Raw genomic sequence first — 21,998 nt, 5'->3', positions numbered from 1 at the left:
ATCAGCAAGAGACTGGCATTTTCTTAATGAAAACTGACGTTACATTCCAGAATTTTAAACTCGTTATTAAAAAAGAATAAGTAAAACCTAATCCTTTTATTTTTGGGTTGGATAGAAAAGGGATGCCTCCACTGTGTCTCGGTTCCTCCTGACTAGCTGATGTAAAAGGGAGGTACAAAAAAGATATTGTTATTGTTCCCCTGAATTTACTGTTCATGGCATGAACAGCCCTGCGGGTGAGATAAATTTTCCTGACTCTGATGCCTGTCACAGCCTAAGATCTGTGTTATTGTCCCTGAAAAGTACTGAATTGGACAATTTAAGTATTGTCTCTTGGTCTTTTACCCCAAAACAAAGGCTGAGGCAGGCAATTATGCCCAATTTTGTCACTGAAAGACAAGAGAGATGCTGACAAACTGGAGGGAGTTCAGCGGAGGGGGCACTGGCAGGGCTGGGGGACAGAGCAGGGTGTGAAGAGAGGCTGTGGAAATTGTAATTTTGAGCTGGGAGAGAGGGTAGGAAGGACCTCACCACAGCCTCCAGCCACTCAGGGGGGTGGTACTGAGCGGGCAGATGCTTCACAGAGGTAGGTGGAGGAAGGAAAATCCCCAAGTGCAGCAAGGGAAAGTCTGACGGGATGTAGGGAATAATGGCAGCAGTCACAGGGACCGTATTTAGGGACTGAACGTCCGGAGAGGTTGTGCAATCTCCGCCTTGGAGACACTCAGAACTCAGGCAGACAAGGTTCACAGCTACCCCTGTTTTGAGACAGAGGTTAGACCAGAGCTTCCTTCCAACCCAAATATTTATACGATGCTGAGCTAAAAACAGAGTGGCAAATAGTTGTATTGCACAGACAGCAGCACAGGCCCTGCAATGCAGGACTGGAATAACGAACTGCCCTCACGTTATTACACCAAACAGCCTTTCTGGATAATTTAAATTCGTAATTTCATCCCAACTTTTGTTTTCCATTACATAATTCAGTGTGCAAAGTAACATCTTCCAATAGAATGTGGCCATGACTCAGTGTTACCTGCACCCTGAGTTCTCTTCCTGGCACTAAGATGAATCAATTGAACATAAATTCCACACTGGCACAGGTTGCCCAGAGAAGCTGTGGCTGCCCCATCCCTGGAAGTGTTCCAGGCTGGGTTGGATGGGGCTTGGAGCAAGTTGGCCTAGTGGAAGGTGGCCCTGCCAGTGGCAGGGGGTTGGAACGAGATGGGCTTTAAGGTCCCTTCCAACCCAAACCGTTCTGGGATTCTATGACTCAATGAAATTAGGTGAAGTTGTGGCTGCATCTCTTTTTACAACCTTCAGCATATACATAAACAGAGAAGATGAGCTGCATCTACCCAAAGGAGGGGAAAAAATTCAAAAGTTCATCATCCTTTCTGCTTCTACACATCATGTGTCCCAACGTGAAGCTCAGTAAGGTTTGCTGGCGAGGTTATTGATTAAAAATGCCATTACAGTCCCAGTCTGATATTTAAAGTGAGACATCACCACAACATGTTGTCAGCCACATGTTTGCTCATTAATTAGGGTTTCTAAGTACCAGATTGCTCAGGAAGAAACCTCCTGCTCTGGGGACTCCTGCTGTCACCACTGGCAGTCCAGGACACAGCAGCAGCCACCCACAGTGGGGCCCTTCCAAGAGTGGAAAAGTAAAGATGCCCAGCACACAGCTGGGAGGAGGATTTGATTTCACTCTTTATTTGCTCATTCCTCCCAGTGAGGCCACGCCACAAGAGCTGTTTTGACAGAAGATCCCAGTGATGGCTGTACTCAGAAAGGAAATTGCGAAAGAGCTGTGAAGTCAGCCTAAATTTTCCATGGCTTTTATTTAAATTCGGAGGGAAGGTTAACTGAACTATCATGTTATCATGGGATGGGGTCTTTAGTGAATACCCTATTAGTTTTGGTAGTAATGACTTATGCAAACCAATAAGTAAAAAGACTGCAGTTTCATGCCTGTTACAGCTATTACAGCTACCACAGAATCATAGAATCACAGGCTGGTTTAGGTTGGAAAAGACCTTAAAGTTCACTTAGTTCCCACGGCAGGGACAGCTTCCACTAGACCAGCTTGCTCCAAGCCCCATCCAACCTGGCCTGGAACTTTCCCAGGAATGGGGCAGCCACAGCTTTCCCTGGGTAACCTGTGCCAGGGCTCACTACCCTCACAGCCAACAATTCCTTCCCAATATTCTTCCTAATGGGGATGCCCTCTGGCAGTGGGAAGCCATTCCCCCTTGTCCTGTCCCTCCAGGCCCTTGTCCCAAGTCCCTCTCCAGCTCTCTTGGAGCCCCTTTAGGCACTGGAAGGGGCTCTAAGTTCTCCCCAAAACCTTCTCTTCTCCAGGTTGAACACTCCCAGCTCTCCCAGCCTGCCTCCAGAGCAGAGGTGCTTCAGGCCTTGGAGCATCTCTGTGACCTCCTCTGGACTTATTCCAGCAGCTCTATGTTTTCCTTATGTTGGGGACCCCAGAGCTGGACCCAGAACTCCAGTGGGGTCTCAGGAAAGCGGAGCAGAGGGGTAGAATTCCCCCCTCACCCTGCTGCCCACGCAGCTGGGAATGCAGCACAGGATACACTTGGCTTTTTGGGCTGCGAGCACCCGAATCCTTCTCCTGCTGATGATTTTTTCCTGTTACTTCAGAAAAGGCCAAATAATGACCTTGAGATGCACAAATAGATGTCACTCCCGAGGGAAGGGCGCCAGAGCCCGGGACACCACCATCGGCATGTGCTGGGCATCGCCCGTGCCCGTGTTTCTGCTGAGTTTAACGGAATTATCCGGGCATGGAATGGCTCGGGATTAGTGCCATAGCTGGGAAGGGCAGGGCAGGGAACCACGCAGTGTATTTGGGCCCTGCCACAGGGGCCGGGGAACACAGAGGCACACAGGGAGAGGGCGCTGGGAGAAAACCCGCCCGGACTTCAGGCACGGCTTTAGTCTGAAATGTGAAAACGGGACGATTTGGGGTAACTTTAAATGGAAATTTGGTGGGATTTTGTGCAAGCTGAGGGAAAACCTAGGGCGGTGGTCACGGCCCCATGGTTGGCAGAGCTCGAGGGGCATTTGGAAAAGGCTCTCAGGGACATGGTGGGAATGCTGGGACTTTCACGATGGTCTTCAGACATTCCTACTGAGCGGGAAGAAAGAAAATCAGGATCGGATTTTCAGCAGTAATATAGATCCATGAGAAATAGCAGTTTATATGATTATTAATTGCACTGTTAAACACGACAGGAGTCTGCTGAAGTGTTTGCACCGGTGCTTGTCGGCCACAGGTCTGGAGAAATCTATGTCCAACGTGCTTTTATTGGAACTATCCATGGCCGTTTAGCTCGTACATAAGAAGAAGATTTGAATTTCTTGAGTTTCTTGACTTTTTTTTTTTTGCCCCCCGAAGGCGCTGAATGGACAGAACCGCAAGCGCTTTGCTTTCTTGGGTCTTTTTGGGGGTTTATTATTGGTTTCTGTGACTGGTCTTGGTCTTGAACTGTACGGATTTTGATTCATGGGTGGGCAGGGGACAAAACCCCACAAGTTACTACTTTATTATTTTTTTATTAAAACTAAAGGGGTGAAACCGGAGCCTCAAGGACAAGTCCGGGGGGGGGGAACCCTCAGGGGCCGCGCCCACCCCTCAGGGGAGGAGTCACGTGACCCTCGGGCGTTCTCGCGCGTTGTTACGTGACCCCCTCAGGGGGTGGAGGAGGCGCGGCCAAGAGGGAGGGGGCGGGGCTTGAGGGGAGGGGGCGTGGTCAGACACAGAGCTGCTGCGGGGGCGTGGTCAAAAAGCGATGGGCGCGGCCTGTGGAATAGATGTTATGGAAAGGGGGCGTGTCCAGGTGTAGACGCGGCTTATGAGGGGATGGGGCGTGGTCAGCGGGCGGTGGGCGTGGCCAACAGCGCGGGGACGAACGGCCGGAATGAGAAGTAGGCATGGCCACGCTGAGGGTGGGCGGGGCCTGAGGCGCGGAGGGGGCGTGTCGGAACGCGCGCCGCCGGTGCCCCCGGTGTGGGCGTGTCCCTGTGACGCAGTTCCGGTTCCGGCGCCGTCGCGGTGGCGGTGGAGCTGCGGCCGCCGCGTCGCTCCGGGCCTGGGCCGGCTCCCCCAAAACAGGTACCACGGGACCGCCCCGCCGCACACACGGGCCCCGCGCCCGCGGGAGGCAGCGCGGAGAGGCGGACGGGGGCGGCCCCGCCTCGCTCCCTCCCCCCTGGAGGTGCCGCCGGGGATGCGGGAGGCGGGCGGTGCCGGGCCCTGCGGAGCACCGGGGGGTTGGTTGTGGCGCTGGTGACGGCGCTGGCTTGGCTGGGTGGGATATTTCGTCAGCTTTTATTTGTGCCGCCTGGTCGTGATTTATAAATAAGCGTAAACTGCGTACAAGTGGTTTTAACTGAGAGGTTCCTCCCTAAGGGAGGGCTCAGGAAAGTCAGGGTTTCGTAGGTGGTTGATTTTATCAAATTCTCACGTATACTTAAGGCTCCAGGGCGGGCCAGCACTGTGTGGTGTCGGTGCCTGCTGAGAGCTGCCGGCCTGGCAGGTTTAATTTCCAAGGGAGAACTTGTTCCCGGGTGAATTCCGTGCTGATCCGGGGCTGCTCAGCCTCATTGTCAGGGGATGTCGGAACAAAGGAGGCTGCTTTGTCTTTTTTGAAGCAAAACCGACACGCCCTGAAACTGCCCTCCCCGACGCCCAAGAGATCATGGCTGATGGAAAAACCCGTGGGGAATGTCAGGCGGTCCTGGAAGGCATTTGGGATGTTCTTCTTGCAGCTTAAATTCGTCCAAGTGCATTTTAACAGTGCCAGAGGGAGATGTGAAAGGTGCCAGCTGTGAGATTGGATCCTGGAAAGGGGAGGTTTCCTGTGAAGGACCCTTTGCTGAGGAGCAGAAAGGTTTCTGTGGGGTTTGTGTGTCAGAGGTGAGGCTTCAACTGGGATGTGACACGTGGTTTTGGTGTTTTTACTAACTAAAACTGGAAGAGAATCGGTTTAGATTGGGTATTGGGAAGGAATTCTTGGCTGTGAGGGTGAGGAGGCCCTGGCACAGGTTGCCCAGAGAAGCTGTGGCTGCCCCATCCCTGGAGTGTCCAAGGCCAGGTTGGACAGGGCTTGGAGCAACCTGGGATAGTGGAAGGTGTCCCTGCCCACAGCAGGGGCTGGAACTGGATGATCTTTAAGGTCCTTTCTGGCCCAAACCAGTCTGGGATTCTGGGATGAGAATGAGCTCTGTAGCTCTCAACAAAATGCAGAGGCAACTCTGAAAGATCAGTTTTAGTTATTCCAAGCTGCTGGACTGATGCACCCTGTGCAGGATCCACAGGACTGGGTGGTGTGGACAGGAGGAACCTTTGGCAGTGGAAGCTTTCTGTTCTGCCCTGATGTATCCCAGCTGGCACACAAACAAGGCACCTCCACAGGGATTCCTGTCTGCAGGGTGTGGGACCAGCTGGCTGTGCTGTGGGGACCAGGGAAATGATCAGAGCTGTGACTTGAGTGGCCTGTTGTGGCTGGAAGGCTGGAACAGATCACAGATCCTTATGGCTTTATGTCTTCCAGCTCTTGGAAACTGCCAGGACCTCTGTTTGGAAGACTTTATTTTTTTTCTGGTGGCTGATAATTTATAGCAAATGCCATGATTTGGTTGTTGCTCCTACTGAAATCCAGCCTGGAAGTCTGAAAACTAAAGGTCTGCCTTTTGTCCCTTTTTGTCAGTCAAAACAGACGTGGGAAGGGGCAGGAATATCACCAAACCTCGTGGAGCTACTGGTGATGTAGCTGTTGGTTTAGTTTGCCAGTTGCCTTTGTTCTCCCACTGGATAAACACCCAGGGCAGACTAAAGGATTTGTGGCATGTGAGGAGGCATTAAAGTTGGGGAAAGGGCCAGAAGAGGCCACCAAGATGATCAGAGGGATGGAGCACCTCTCCCATGAGGAAAGGCTGGGAGAATTGGGATTGTTCAGCCTGGAAAAGAGGAGGCTCCAGGCTAATGGTGGCCTTCTAGTACCTGAAGAGGGATAAAAGGAGCTGGAGAGGGACTTTGGACAAGGGCCTGGAGGGACAGGACAAGGGGGAATGGCTTCCCACTGCCAGAGGGCAGGGTGAGATGGCATATTGGGAAGGAATTCCTGGCTGTGAGGGTGGGGAGGCCTTGGCACAGGTTGCCCAGAGAAGCTGTGGCTGCCCCTGGATCCCTGGAAGTGTCCAAGGCCAGGTTGGACAGGGCTTGGAGCAACTTGGTCTAGTCCATGGCAGGGGGTTGGACTGGGTGATCTCTAGGATCCCTTCCAACCCAAACCATTCCATGATGCCATAAAGGCCAGCTCTAAAGTGTTGATATTTAACGCCTGAAGCTGCAGAAATTTGCATATTTTAGAAAACACTTCAAAGCTGTCAAAGATTTGGTGTCTCTTCCATTTTCTCCGAGTGCTATGTTGGGTAGTTACACTTATGTGGGCAGGAATCCTGTTGTGGATGAGGTTATGCTGGTAGGAATTAGTCATGTTTGGAGTGACAAAGGAACCTCTCTGCCGAGGGAGCTGTGCCACCCAGTGGAAATGCAGCACAGCCTGTTGCATCCAGAAAGCCTTTTTTTTTTTTTTTTCCCTGGGTTTGAAAGATGATCTTGGAGACAGGAACTAAATCTGGCACATCAAGTGTTGGAAAAATGTCACACAACTCAAAGAAATGGGAAAGCAGTTGATGCTTAGTTTTGGGTAAGAAAAAGTGCTTTGGACAGCTCTTTCTAATGAGAATCCCTAAGGACTGGTGGTGGATAAAAGCCAGGAAAGGCAAGAGCATGGGAAAAAATGCTACTAGATCTACCAGTTTTGGTGGGATGGATGAGATCAGAGAGGGTTTGGAGCTTCCAAAACACTGTGGAGCTGTTTTGTTGTGGAAGCTGTTTGTAGGACGGATTTAGCACGGCACACACGGCACCATACTTCCAGAAACAGGGATTTCAGTCCTCTCACCAGGTCACCAGTTGGTTGTGAGCACTGTTGGTGGAACTCTCCTGCCAGTGTCATGTTGGAGTTGTGCTTCCCAGCCTTTCTCTTCCCAGCCTGTGGCACAAGAGCCCGGCAGCCTCGCTCCTCTCACCTCCCTGCTGTTAATTTTCGGGAGCAGCTCCTGGGTGTCCGAGAGGCCTTGGCCTGTGGCCTGAAGATTTTGCTGTGTGTGGTTTCTGGGCAGGTGCAGTGAAGTCCTTCATCCCTCTCATGGCTCTCCAGGATAAAGGATGAAAGGGATTGAGCTCCTGGAGGCCTTTTTTGCAGACATGGATGATCTCTCTCCATCCTTCTCTTCTGTTTGATGCTTCTGGCCATGTGTGTCCTCAGAGGTGGCTGGGAAGTGGTGCCCTGACCAGCTGGACCTGGAGCTGGCAGGCTCTGGGCTTCTGGAAAGCCAGGGATGTTTCCAGGGGTGTTGGCCTTGGGAAAACAAAGGAAATCTTATCTTAATAGCACAGTGAATGCAGCAGGACTTGGGTTTGAGTGCTGCCAGCTCTGCTGTCTCTCTGTTCCCTGCCAGCTGAACCCTCCTTCTTCCACTTGCTCTTCCTTCATCCTAACTCCAGGAAAGGATAATTTGGGGTAGAGTTTAAAGTCTGTTACACAAATGGGCTTTTCTCTGCTCATCTCAGTGCGCTAGGAAAGCTTAGAGAGAAAATGAGAGTCCATTTGTTAATTCACTGACTCTAAAAATCCCATCAAGGCACCACTCAGTGGGGTTTTTCCTGAAATCCTGAGCCCACCTGTGACCAGGGGGGACTTCCAAATTTAGTTACTCAGAGGTCTGCTGTCTGACAGAGTAATCTGTGAGCACGTGAGTGCCTTGGGCAATACTTTTATGAATATAATTGTTATTTCTGTAAGGTTTCGACTGAAATTCTTTTGGTGTCGAACAACCTGAATGGAATATAGATTCCAGATTTAAGTACAGATGAGTTCATCTGTTGTCTGAACGTGTCTATGGGGTAATTTCAGTTTCTTTCCTATGAAATGAAGGTGGCAGTACCCAGATTAAATGTCTGTTTAAAAAACATCCCTGAAATAGGCCATCCTGTCTGCAAGAGGATCCTTGACATGCTTGGCATGGGCTCAGTTATCCCAAATGTTGCCAACAAATGTTGCTCTTGTCTGCTTGCCAAAGTAAAAAAGCCACTAAATCTCATTATAAGATATGCTTGACTACCTTTTTCCCCCCCTCATAAATCGTGCAGCAGAATTGTTCCCTTCCTTTTCATGGCACAGAAATATTTGGGAACTGTCTGCTAACAAATATTATTGGGGATATTAGCTGATATTTGGTGATCAGGCCTGTGTCAACTGTGTTCATCCACTGCTTGGCTTGAATTTCCTCCTCTCTGTCACTTCTGTGACAGATCACAGGATTTTCTTCTGAGTTCTCCTTTAGGTTTATCACCTCTTTTCCTTCTCCCCTTTGCAGCAAATGTTCCAACTTCTTCTCAGGGCTTTTTTTGATCTCTTGTAGATCTGTTTTTCAGTTGGTTTTATCCCATCTCTCCATCTCCCTAAAGAAAGGAGGATTCTCTTGTCCTGTTTTGGTGTTGCTTTTTGATATCATGATTTTTAATTATTATTATTATTATGACTACATTTACATGTGCACATATTTAAAAGGGTTTTTTTTTTTACTTGTATCTATATTAATGAGTGATTTCTTATATTTTGTGGGTTTTATTAAATAGCTTCTATGCCCATAGAGGTAAATTGAACTCCAGTGCCACTAAAAAGCACATGTCAACTTATTATTTTTGAGTGTGGATCATTGGAAAAGCTAATGAACTCTTAACTTAAGAGCTATTTATTGAGGAGAAATTGGGGGGGGTTTTTTCTGGTCATTGTCTCTGGAACATCTGAGCTGTTAATAATGGGAGCAGAAACCACTTTCCTGATGCAGTTCAGTTGGTTCCTCAATTTTAAACAAGTAGTCATTGGTCTGAACAGTGTCCCTGATCTGAGACAAAGATTCCTTACTTGAAGGAGCTGCTACTGTTATAAATTAATGCTGGAGTTTTAACAAACCTTCAGATTGATGCAGTTAGGCACTGAATTCCACCCAGGTGTTAACTTTGTAGCCATGTATTTCTTAAAAGGCTTATTTAAATTAATGGGTATTTCCTAAAAGGCTTATTTAAATTAATGGGTATTTCTCGAAAGGTTTATTTAAATTAATGGGTGTTTCTTAAAGGTTTATTTAAATTATTAGGTGTGTTTCTTGAAAGGTGTATTTAAATTATTAGGTATAACTTGAAAAGTTCACTGTGCTTCCACAGAGGTCTGGGTTGCTCCTTGTGGTCATAAATAACTTGGGAAATGGGACAAGCAGTGTCTTGTTGATAGGAAGCCATTCAGGAAAGTAAGGATTAGGTAATAAATTGGCAGATATAATTCAATGGTGATAAATCTGATGTAATTCAGAGTAGATAAATGTAGAGTGGTGCATATAATTTCATATATAAAATGATGGGCTGACCCTTAACACTGGGGAATGAAATACTGCCACAGAAGTGTCAGTTCCACAGGGATCAAAAAGCAGATGGAACATTAAGAAGTATTAGGAAGGAAATAGGAGACAAACCAGGGCATAACTGTGAAACTGTATAAATCAATGGTTATCCCACATCTTCAGTTCTCTGTGGTTTTTTTTCTCGTCATTCATCCCAAGAGATACAAAAGACTTGGAAAAACCTCAAAGAGAGGCAGGGAGAATAATGAAAGGTATGGAATAGCTGCTGCACAAGGGTCAGTGGAATGAGCTGGAGCTCAGCCCGGAGAAGAGACAGCTGAAAGAAGGTGGTAAAAATCTGTAGGATAATGATCCGCTTGGGAAGGGGGATACAGACAGACTTGCTGATTTCCTCCCCTGCAAGACTGGAGGAGCAACAACTGAAACCAGTAAAATCCAGGTTTAGAGCAAAAAAAAAGAAGGTGCCTTTTTGTGCAACAAATAGCAGCCCATGGAGTTCTTTGCCAGTGGGTGTTTTAGGAACAACACTGAGGCAGGGATATGGGACATCCCCATATCCAAGTGGGGTGATTGGACACGTTTGTGAAAAATGAGTTATTTGAGGGTTGTTACTCCACAGAAATTGCCTGTAACTTAGGAAGTGTCTGAGTTTGGAATCATGGAAGTGTTGGGGTGATTGCCATCCCTGCTCTTGTTCCTCCCTAGGGGTCATTGTTAAGATGAAATGGGATGCTGAGCTAAATGGCCAGAACTGTCCTAATATCAGGAAGTTGTGTAGGTAGTAATAAACTTACAGTGCAGTTTCAGAGGAGACTGTATAAATCACATAATGTGCATATTCATTAACCTAATGGAGCTTATAAACCTGTTTGATCTGGGCTGTCTGCCCCAGCCTCCATCCCTGAGACCCCTCTCAGTGTTAGGAGTGAGGTCTTCACCATCAGCAAGGGAGAACAGGGGTCAACCTGGTGGTAGTACTTGTACTCTTGACTTGTATTTTTGCATTTTTCCTCCTCTTGTGCTCCTCACTGTCTCCTACACTCTCCCCTAAAATTTTCTGGTGTGCCCACCCATTTCTCCTGCTCTTGGTCACCTTTTTAACAGTTCCTCACCTCTAGTCAGTGTTTGTTGTCAGTCAAACCAAACAGAACTTTGCCCTTTTGTGTGGCTCCTCAGGATTGACAGAGCCAGTCAGGGATCACTGTGGTGAAGCTCTGGAAAGCCCCAAGTGCAGTAGTTGCCTTCATGAAAAGGTAGAACGTGGCTCAGTGGTTCCTGTTCTCGGTGCTGCTTGGAAGTGTGGAGGGGTTGGAAGTTGGTTACATATTAATGACACCTTTGCCAGGTCTGTGGTCAGCTGCTGGAGCCAGAGAAGGTAAATAAGAGCATCCACTACCTTTAGTGTTTTGTGGAGCACTTGGAGGATAAAGCATCAGCAAACTGTAGTTCTTTCATTTCTGACAATAAGATCTGTGTGGGGATTCCAGCTCTGGGGCTCCCCAGCATAAGGATGTGGAGCTGCTGGAGTGAGTCCAGGGGAGGTCACGGAGATGCTCCAAGGGCTGGAGCCCCTCTGCTCTGGAGCCAGGCTGGGAGAGCTGGGGGGGTTCACCTGGAGAAGAGAAGGCTCCAGGGAGACCTGAGAGCCCCTTCCAGTGACTAAAGGAGCTCCAGGAGAGCTGGAGAGGGACTTTGGACAAGGGCCTGGAGGGACAGGACAAGGGGGAATGGCTTCCCACTGCCAGAGTGCAGGATTGGATGGGATATTGGGAAGGAATTCCTGGCTGTGAGGGTGGGAGGCCCTGGCACAGGTTGCCCAGAGAAGCTGTGGCTGCCCCATCCCTGGAAGTGTTCAAGGCCAGGTTGGACTTGGAGCTTGGAGCAACCTGGTCTAGTGGAAGGTGTCCCTGCCCTTGGCAGGGGGGTTGGAACTAAATGATCTTTAAGGTCTTTCTGACCTAAACCGTTCCACGATTCTGTGATTTAATCATGTTTTGTTTTAGATGCATTGACTCCACCTGCAAGAATCCTGCCGTACCTTTTCCGAATCCCAGTTTAGAAAACACCTGGAATGCTTCCAAGCCATCCCTGCAAATTTTATTTCCATTACCTTGTACCCAGGGATCCCCAAAGCGTCCCCTGGGCACAGGGCACTGCTAAGCTTGGATCTGGTGTGGGCCAGAGTCACTAAAACCAAGGCACCAAGAGGTGCTGCCAGTTCAGCGCTTCCTGTGCTTCCAGCGAGACCAGCGTAGGCGTCTCGTGAACTCTTGCTTAAAAATACCTCTATTATTTTCAACAAATTTCACTTTATCTTACCTTACTTTTCAGCACAATGTCTGGAACTGATGATTTTTCGGTAAGTAACAGTTTTTCTTTCCTGAAGATCAGCCAGTTGTGTTCCTTCTTTCTAAAAGCTGACACAGTTTTTGGAGGAGAAGGGGAGCTGACAGCTGAGAGGTGATTTCCTCTGTACTGCAGTCGCGGTGTTTTCCTTCTGGGTAAATGTAGCAATCCCTGGACTAAACACTGGAAGCTGCTGGGTGCCTGGAGGGTTCTCTTCTGTGACATTAACAAAGGAGCTGTGCTTTAAAGGCATCAGAGTAGCTGTAATGGAAACATAGGAAAATGTTCCCAGGTTTGTGCTGCAACTGCTTGTTGTTCCGTGTGGTAGGTGGCCTTTTATCCTTGGATTTCTAACTGTGGCATGTCAGAATGCCCTGTGCTACCTTAGTGACAGAACCTGCACAAGGATGAATGTAACCGTGTCTGTGCAGCCACAGAGAGCTCTTCTCCTCCCGTTTGGGCACGCGGTGGGCGGGATGTCCGTGGCTGGGAATTCCGGTCGGCACGTTCCCGCTCTCACCGGCGCTTTGTCTTCCAGTTGGCAGATGCTTTACCAGACCAGTCGCCTGCTAAAACCTCCAAAGTGAGCAGCTCCAAGCCTGGCCAGCAGCCCGGGCAGCCTCCGCAGGGCTGGCCGGCTTCCAACCCTTGGAATAACCCCAGCGCCCCCCCTATGACACCGACAGGACTGCCACCAAACACATCCGCTTCCAGCGTGCCCTTCGGACCTCCTCCCACGGGAATGTATCCTTCAATGCCCCCGGGACCGCCTGCTCCATTTCCTCCTCCTCCTACCGGACCCTCCTGCCCTCCTCCTGGTGGTCCATATCCACCCCCAACTGTGCCAGGTCCTGTCCCGCCAGGGCAGTATCCGCCACCAAATATGCCCTTTCCAGAGCTTCCAAGACCTTACGGAGGTCCAACGGAGCCAGCTGCGCCTCCTGCTCCTGTTGGGCCATGGGGATCCATGCCCTCCGGAGCATGGGGACCAACAATGGGAGGGCAGTATCCTGCTCCCAGCATGCCATATCCACCCCCTGGGCCATATTCCGCTCCTACCCAGACTCCAGGGGCCGCGCCGACGGTGCCGTGGGGCACGGTCCCGCCTGGAACGTGGGGACCTTCACCGCCAGGGCCATTTCCTCCACCCACAGGATCATATCCAGCTCCAGGACTATATCCTACGCCCCCTAATCCTTTTCAAGTGCCATCTGGTCCTGCTGGTGCTCCGTCAATGCCTGGTGGTCCCCATGTGAGTGTTTAGTTTTGGTCTTGAATTACTCTGAATTAATAATCATTTTTATAATTCAGTAGCACAAACCTGTTAGTGCAGGTAAGGAATTTGAGCACACCTGTGTTATCCCTGTAGTCAGTGGGATAACAGCCAACTTCTTAAAGATTATATATACTAGAATAGGGATATTATGTCAAGTTTTGGGGCATGTCTCTCATTATAGTGCTCTTCCACTACTTGGAAAGCCTCTAAAAGCCAAAAAAGGGGGGGAGAGGGGAAACCTTGTAATAATTTCGAAAATAAAAAGTGTTGCAGTCTCTTTTACCTAGAGAGGTTGCTTCTAAGGCACGTAGGGAGGGGGTAACAAGTTTATGAGCATGAATTTCTTCTTAATTAAGAATATTTATAACTGTGAATGAACTGCTGTGTGAAAAGCCTGTACTGACCATGAGTTATTGTCTCTTGCAGCCTTACCGTTGAACACATTCTGGGCAACAAAATACTGTAGTTTTCCACCTTCATCCACTACTTACAGAGATTTTTACAGTTTTTGTTTCAGTAATGTTTGGGGCTATGAAGAGTGTTGCCTCTTGTATGTGCATCTGAGGTATGAAGGAGCAGTTTACATCAATTTACCTTGCTCATATGCTGGCGTAATTGTTTGGTTTAATAAAGTGAATTACAAAGAGAAGAAATCAACTAACATCTGTGGTTCTTACCTTGCAAGCATTCCTTGGAAAAACAAAACGGGAGTTGCCGTGTAAGGACTGTAAAGAATCGGGCCCATGGAGTTAAAAAAAAAGTTAATTCTTAAATTTCCATTAATGCTTTAAGTCTTGTTGCCAGACTCGTGCTGGCGACCGAACGGATGGATAGTCATATTTTGTCTATTTTCAGGTTATTCTAAAATGTCAATAAATGAGGTGTTTCAACATTTTAGTCAAGAAACCTAATTCCTGAACGTGCTACAGTAACTGTAACGAGACAGAGCATGTGAACTCCAAGGTTTTCTCAGCATTTTGTACATACTCAAACCAATTCCTCAGTCTGGGACTACGGAGGAGAAGGAGCCGCGTTTGAGACCCTCGGTGTGACTTGTCAGCCACCGGGGTGTTGGTGTTCCCAAACAGGCGTTTCTGTGCAAGTGGAATAACCTGGATGTGCAGTTTTGACTTTGGATCAGCAAATGTGAGTTTTTGTGCATGCCAATGAGGACATTCCCGTTGCCAGTTCTCATTCTGTGGTGATTGGAAGTTTGGCTTGGTCCGTGTAAAGAGAAACCGATCCCCTCGTAGGTACTTCCCTATTTCTGACCTGGGTTCTAGTCATTTCAAATTCTGACTTGGCTGCTGGGCTGTGCAAACCCAGCAGACTGTTTCAGATCCCTGGAAACTGAACTCGAGCTTAAAAGGTGAAAAAACCACCCCCCCACCCCGACCATCCCCTTCCCAGCAGTTTTTGGCACGACGGTTCCGTCGGCTACAGAGATCCTTGTTGAGGACGAGGGGGGTCTCTCCTTGGGGCTCTGCTGGATGTTATCCTGGGAGCAGCCCCCTGTTCTCACCTGGGTGTGTGCATACCTCACGGAGTCAGTGGAATTTGGGAGAGATTGAATGTCAGGAAGCCTGTGCACTGCTGTGTAGCTGCCCCCCCGGCCTCCGAAGGGGCGCTGCCGCGAGTTTTCGTGTTCTTGCCATATCTGCGCAAAGCACATCCAAGGGGTTTGCCAAGACACAGCCACGTGTCAGCCAGGAGTCCTGGCCCTCTTGGTGGTACTTCATGGCCTGGGCTTGGGCCACAGACAGTTTGTTTCATCCCCAGCTGGGGGATCTCCTAACTTAGCCTCTGTGGGTAGAAGTAGGAACAGATTTTCGCTTCACATGGTAGCTCATTAGGGAGTCTTTGTATCATGGAACTGTGAAAATGAGTTTAATTCTCTTCCAGTACCTTCGTGGCTTCCTGCATGCATGTGATGGACATCTTAAAAACACGTGGGGTGACCTGGTGGTGACTCTTGTTGGTAGTTGTAGCCTTTATGGCAAAATCCTACAGTATTTGTGCAGGAGGAAGCAGCCAGCTGAGCTATGCCTGTTTTAATCTAATGTCATGAAAACTGATAGCAAAGGAATGTGCAGTTTTTGTTTTAGGAAGGCAATACTGGAGCTGAACAAAAATACTTAACATTTCAACTTAAAACCCAGCAACTTAACCTTAGGAATAGGAACCAAAAGTACGAGTCTCCACTAACCTTAAACAAACCCCAGTTGCCCCCCCCCCAGCAGTCTTGGCTTGGATCTTGGCAAGACTAACTAAAAACTAACATAAGAAACATGGACTGCATTTGCTGAAGTGCTTTTTTGATACCTGCAGCCTTAGAGTATAAATCAATGTAATGAAAACACATTTATTCCAAATGAATGGATCATGCAGTAGCAGCACTCCAGCTGGAATTGCACTGGCCGTATGTCTCTGCAGGGAATGGGAAGAGGTAGGAAAGCAAAAGTAGCAAGTAATGCTTTTTGGAAAGGGGTTTTGTAAAAGTAACTAGACTTCTAGGTTCTTCCTGAAATAGGCAGGATTTATTACTGGAACATTTAGGCTAAAATTCAATATATATGGGATGTTTTTCAATGTATATTCGTATTTCTTGAGGTCATGAAAACTGTTTCATAACCCCTTTGTTTTTGTGAGCAGAGTTCTTTGCATAGCAGTGAAAAGGGTATTTCCTGTTAATCTATTGTGTAAAAACTCAAGGTGTCACTATATACCGTGTAGTAACTTTATCACATGTTATGTCAAGTGTGAGCAACTTCTGGCCTGAAGCTTTTGCAATGGAATTTGTACATTTCTATGCATCATTTGAGTTCAACTGCTGAGAAGTTCGTTTTGACTTGTGCTTTGAGGTTGACATACTGCATTTGTTTACAATACAGAATATAAGCAATCACATCTTTAAAGTATAGATTATCACCTGCTGCTGTATTTTCTTTAGATGAAACAAATATTGCTGTATGATAGTGAGAAGCTATAAATACAGGATTTGATATTTTTTTGAAAATGCTGTCACTTTTGTATAAGATTAGACATTAAACGTATTTTCAAGACTGTTGTGTTCACTGTTTTTCAATTCCTGCTTTTGACATGCCTGTGTAGACTTTTGCCTTGAATGAATAGTAAAAATAGGACATCCTTGATTTTGCAAAGCCTGAATATAAAATCAGAATTACTTGACTTCTGTGAGTGTTTTTCCTCTTCCTTTTTTGTGATTTTTGCAGCCTGTAAAAAAGGGATATTAAATGTGGATGTGACCATGGCTCTGGTGTAGCATGTCAGCCTCAGGTGTTGCATGTTCACAAATTGTTTAGTGATTAAGAGAGAAAGGATCTGGTCTTGCTTGTTCCAGAGGAGGAGTGGGACTGTTTTTCACCTGTCAAGAGTGTGGTGTGTGTTTTCCCTGCCTCTGAACAATTCCTGTGCTAGATTGGCCCACATGGATGTGGTAAGTGACCCCCAGACCGGTGTTTTTATACACTTGTCAGGAGTTTGATGGGATAGGGTGGATAACACAGACTCCAGGACTTGGCATTAATGTGAACTCCCAAGTTTGGGCGTCACTCGTGATTACATTTCCACAGAGAGGCTTGCAGGGCAGTTCACACTGAGCTGGCCAGTGCTGCTGCCTTTGCTCACACCTTCACCCTCCCAGGGAGGTAAAAATGGCAGCAGTGAAGAGTGGAAACAAAATTATTTACCCACTTGAAGGCTTGAGAACAAGCTCTTCTTAGACCATGGTCCAGAAGTGATCCTTACATCTGTGAACAACAGTGCAATGTGTGCCCAGTGCTTTATCCTCACTTCAGCTGTGGGATTCTCCATTCCTCTGGATTCCTCAGATGAGTTGTCTCTGCAGCTCCTGTGCATTGGTAGGGATGAAACATGGGCATCCTGATCCAGGTATGTTAATTGCTGGTGCCCTGCAAATGCAAAACACTTGGGTTGAATATTTTAGGGGGGATCAAGTCCTAGGAGGATCAGCTGAGGGAGCTGGGGGGGCTCATCCTGGAGAAAAGGAGGCTCGGGGGGACCTTCTGGCTCTGCAACTCCCTGACAGGAGGGGGGAACTGGGGGGGAGGTCGGGCTCTGCTCCCAGGGAACAAGGGACAGGACGAGAGGAAACGACACCGAGCTGTGCCAGGAGAGGTTTGGATTGGATATCAGAAAGATTTCTGCACTCTAAGAATGGTGGGACATTGGCACAAACTGTCCAGGGCAGTGGTGGAGTCTCCAATCCCTGGAGGGATTTAAAAGCTGTGTGGATGTGGCACTTGGGGACATGGGATAGTGGTGGCCTTGGCAGTGCTGGGGGAGCAGTTGGACTCATACTGTAGGATGTGTTAGTTCTGCTCTCCTGTTGTGAAGGCAGGTGCCCAAAGTCTCTGCAGCCAAGTCCAGACCCATTTCTGTGCACGGACTTTGCCATGGATTCACTGACTGGCCTGTCCAAACTGCCTCCACACTGTCCAGAGGGAGAGATGGCGACCATGGAATCACAGAATGGTTTGGATTGGAAGGGACCTTAAAGATCATCTCATTCCAACCCCCTGTTGTGGGCAGGGACACCTTCCCCCTTAATGAGAAGGTTGCCCTGAGTCTCTGTGCTGTGAGAACCCTTTGGCATCTAAGGAAGGATGAAATGTCCCATACCTATTTTCATTAATATTGGCTTGCCTGTTTCTAAGTTAAGCACAAAATTCCAGTTGTTGGGGTGCAGTTCCCTACACACCAAACAGCTGTTGTTCTCCAGGCACTGGCATGTTGGGTGTCATCTGGCAAATCAAGAAATGCAAGTTCCAACTTTCATATAAAGCTTCCAGTCAGCTCATCCATGCTGGAGGAATAACTGTCACCACGTTACACACCAGGGTGTGCTCACCCCTGGGGAATGATCCCGAGTGGACTTGGACCTGGATGTGCTCCGTGGGTGGATGGAGGTATTTGTGGCACTGGGAGTGTGCTCTGCACTCATTGCCTGAGCTCCACCCCGGAGCCACTGATCCCAGTGGATCCCTGTGTGTGTCCTGCTGCTTGGGCAGAGCTCGTGGTACTGAGGGTCACGGTCTAAAAGGGATGATGGCTCCATGGATATCATACTTCCATGTTTCACTCAGTATTGGCCCAGTTTTCCCATTTCCAAGGTAGCTGTAGCAGGAGCACCTGCTGTAACTTCCCCTCTGCTCTCACAGTTCAGTGGAATTTGAGTGAACTAAAAACACCCCTGCTCGTAAGTTGGTAACAGCGAGGTAACATCTGTTTGGTCACTTCTCCCTGCAGGATCTCTCAGGGATGTTGAAAGCAGGTTTCCCTGTGTGGCTGCCCCATCCCTGGAAGTGCCCAAGGCCAGGTTGACCAGGGCTTGGAGCAACCTGGGATAATGGAAGGTGTCCCTGCCCATGGCAGGGCAGGTGGAGTAGGTGGTCTTTGAGGTCCCTTCCAACCCAAAGCATTCCATGGTTCTGTGATACTTTTGTTTCGGAGATTCACTGATTGTTCAAGTTGTCCCACTTGATGACAGGGAAGGCAGGAGAACCAGGACTTTGTATCCTCTGTGCAGCAGATCATGAGTTACGATACAGCTAAATTACGAGTTACACCCAGATAAGTGAACAGGGATAGTCAGTGTAGCAGTAGAGCACTGCGGTTCCCTGTTATCACTCTCCAAAGGGAACCCTCCCTGTTAAATGAGAGATGGGGAGATAAAATCACGAAGCCTGTGGTCCAACTTTCTCACAACACGGCAGGGAAGGGCTGTGCTGAGCAGTCACTGGCACACCTCGGGTTTCATTTCAGGTCCTCCTCATGTTGTCTGCACAAGATCTTCCCTGCTCTTGCAGATTCATGTGCTTGTGATTAGGGGAGGCAATTCTTGTAGCAATGAACCCTCAAACTCCTGCATCAGTCTGTGCTGTCAGTCACTGAATTTGTCTTGGCAGCGGTGATGGCTTGATAAGCATCTCCCTGTCGCTCCCCCTCTTCTCTCTGCCACCACCACAGTTACCTCTAAGCCAGGTGCCTTCTTGGATTTAACCCTGAGTGGAGCAGAGCACAAGGCTGCTGCAGAGAGTGGTGTGAGTGGGGCCGTGGCCTTGGGGAGAGCCTTGGATTGGGCTGTTTGTCAGTGGGAGGAAGCTCATCCAGAGGAGGAGCAGGAGCACAACTCCACCATCAGCATTTCATTTCCTGCTCCTCAGAGGAACTCATTTCTCTGAGCTAGAGAGGGATCCTGGGGAGCATGAGCTGTTTAAATTATTAAAGGTTGGACCTTTGCCCAGAGAAGCTGTGGCTGCCCCATCCCTGGAAGTTTTCAAGGCCAGATTGGACAGGGCTTGAAGCAACCTGGGATAGTGGAAGGTGTCTCTGCTCATGGCAAGGGTTGGAATGAGATGGGCTTTAAGGTCCCTTCCAACCCCAACCATTCTGTGGGTACCCTGCTGTGCCTTGTCCTGTTACTGTCACTGTTCCCAGTGCCATTTAGGCTGGAGCTGGGGTCCTCAGTGTGAAACAGGAGGAATTACTTTTAGGTTTTTAAGAGGAAAACTTCCTGTTGGGGGTGGAGACCGTGTTCTAAAGCAAAGACCAGCTCGTGGAGCTGCCAAGTGTGGGTGATGGGATGAGTTTAAGTGAGAGGGTCGGACCAGAAACAAGGAGAAACTTTCCCCTTGAGGACAATCCAACATTAGGTTATGTGGTCTCCAACATTAGGTTATGTGGTCTCCATCCTTGGAGGCTTTGAAGGCCAGCTGGATAAAACCTGAGCAGCCCGGGCTGGCTTTAGATCTGGCCCTGCTCCAAAAGGGAATTAGGAACCTCCTGGTGTTCCTTCCCACCAGAATCACCCCATGGCTCTTAAGAAATTCACTCTGTTCTGTGCCTGATTAAAAGCAAACATGGAATTTAGCCCTTCTCAAAATAAATTCAAAAGGTGACACTTTATTTCATTCGTGACTTCCTGGGCTTGGCATGAATGGGGAAAGGCCTGAAGCTGTGTCAGGGGAGGTTTAGGTTGGATCTCAGGAAAAGATTCTTTACCCAGAGGGTGGTTGGACACTGAACAGGCTCCCCAGGACAGTGGGCACGGCCCCAAGGCTGCCAGAGCTCAAGGAGGGCTTGGACAAAGCTCTCAGGGACAGGGTGGGACTGTTGGGGTGTCCTGGGCAGGGCCAGGGGTTGGACTGGATGATCCTTGTGGTCCTTTCCAACTCAGGATATTCTGTGATTCCTCTGGCTCATGAATGCAGTGTTGTCCTGGGGTAGATCTGAGGCTTCTGGTGGGAACCTAATGTCTGCTACAAGGGGTATTTATCAGGATACTCCACTTCACTAAGCTGTTAAAGGATAATTAAAAGTAAAACTGTACTATGGTACCTTTTCACAAGAACCTGCTTAGTTTGCATGATGTGAAAAGCTTTATATTATAGTGCTTTTTGTGACAGAAATGGTTCAGAGGGGTTGTGAATCCCCAGCTTTCCAGTTTGCCTGTATTACCATCAGTTACAGGCAACACCCTCCAGCACAGAGAAGGTGGCAGAATAACTTAAAATTTGCTGAAAGTGGGAAGAATTAATGCTTTAATACCCTGGTGCTGTTCTCACTGCACACTGGGCTGTGTAAAGCAGGAGTTCATCGATGTTCCTCGAGGAGACAGAGTTGTTTATCCTGGAAGTTTTTAATCCAGGCACTTCAAAGTCTCAGCAGCTTCCACTTCAGGCTTTCATGTTTGCATTTCAACCTGGATTTTGTCCTGTTTCCCCACTTGGAAGACCAAGTGTGAGCAACACCACGTAACCTGGAACACGAGGGTGATCACATACGTAGGTCTGAGCTGCCTGGTTGTGATCCTTGCCTTGATGCTCCTCTCCTGGGTGTCAGAGTAAGGAGCTGCTAAAAAGAGAGTGGGAATGGAGAGACACCGAGCAAAACCCGCTCTGAGCGGGCCAAAAAAAAATTAAGATGTTGGAAAAAAGAGCTGGTGAGTTCTGTGTAAAAGCCAAGCCCGATGTGGTCCCTCTGGACTTTGCTCTCCACCGTCCTGCTCATCAGCAGAGGGCACTGCTGCTGCTCCACTTCCCCTGGCAAGGCCTCCAGGCAGAGATGGTTGTATCCCGTATGAATTATTTTTAGCACTGAACTTGATAAAAAAAATGAGGAAAACAACATTTCGGTGACTCTCTTGCATGTTTGCATGTGCTTTATTGTGCTACCTGAGGTCTGACTGCGGCAGGAGGAACACAAACGCTGTGCATGGGATTTAAATCTGAGCCCTGTTTAGTGTAAGGTTTCATAGGAGGATGAATTTCTGTGCTCTGCAAACAGGAAAGAAGGGAAGGGACTCCTGCAAAGCTCTTCCCTTTCCATCTCTCCTGTTCTCCCGAGCTATTACAAAAGCCACCCACTGAGGTGGGACTTGGTGATCTCAAAGGTCTTTTCCAACCTCGGTGAGTCTATGATTGTTGTGTAATAAAGTTATTTTAAACTCCTCAGAGTGGGTGATATTGCAGCTTTCTGCATGTCCCATCAGAGATGCCCTAAATGTTGTTTGTAGTGCCATAAATAATGCAAACATATCTCTCTCTCTCTTTGGTGACAGGCTGAGCTGTCCTGGCTTTCTTTGACACTCATATTTTCTCCCCAGCCCCGTGTGCTCAGTGTGATGTCACACAGGGGGTTTTACTCTCCTCATGGAGCATCTTTCCCGTGGCAAAGCTGGATCTGGACAAGCTGGAGGCAACAAGCTGGCTGTGTGAGCCCTCCACCTGCCTCCTGGATCTCTGGGTGCTACACCCAAAGAGACAACTGGGGTTCACCCTCCCCTTGGTGGGTGTTAGTTTGAACTGATTCAATCCCC

The 21,998-nt window shown here is 48.4% G+C and overlaps 1 protein-coding gene across 2 annotated transcripts; it reads left to right on the top strand.

Annotated features, from left to right (window-relative positions):
* The first annotated feature begins 4,038 nt into the window (after positions 1-4,038).
* On the top strand, positions 4,039-16,293 carry MAPK1IP1L (mitogen-activated protein kinase 1 interacting protein 1 like). 2 transcript variants are annotated; one of them, XM_032691263.1, is made up of 4 exons: positions 4,039-4,138; positions 11,848-11,875; positions 12,401-13,114; positions 13,565-16,293. In XM_032691263.1, the coding sequence occupies exons 2-4, from the start codon at positions 11,852-11,854 to the stop codon at positions 13,574-13,576; spliced, it is 750 nt and encodes a 249-aa protein (XP_032547154.1). In that variant the 5' UTR covers positions 4,039-4,138; positions 11,848-11,851; the 3' UTR covers positions 13,577-16,293. The 2 variants fall into 2 exon arrangements, with proteins under 2 accessions (XP_032547154.1, XP_032547155.1); XM_032691264.1 differs by lacking the exon at positions 4,039-4,138 and adding an exon at positions 8,342-10,891.
* Positions 16,294-21,998: the final 5,705 nt, after the last annotated feature.

The sequence above is a fragment of the Chiroxiphia lanceolata genome, chromosome 6 (genome assembly GCF_009829145.1).
Source record: "Chiroxiphia lanceolata isolate bChiLan1 chromosome 6, bChiLan1.pri, whole genome shotgun sequence".
NCBI lineage: Eukaryota > Metazoa > Chordata > Aves > Passeriformes > Pipridae > Chiroxiphia > Chiroxiphia lanceolata.
This window is presented reverse-complemented; position numbering and strand designations above follow the sequence as displayed.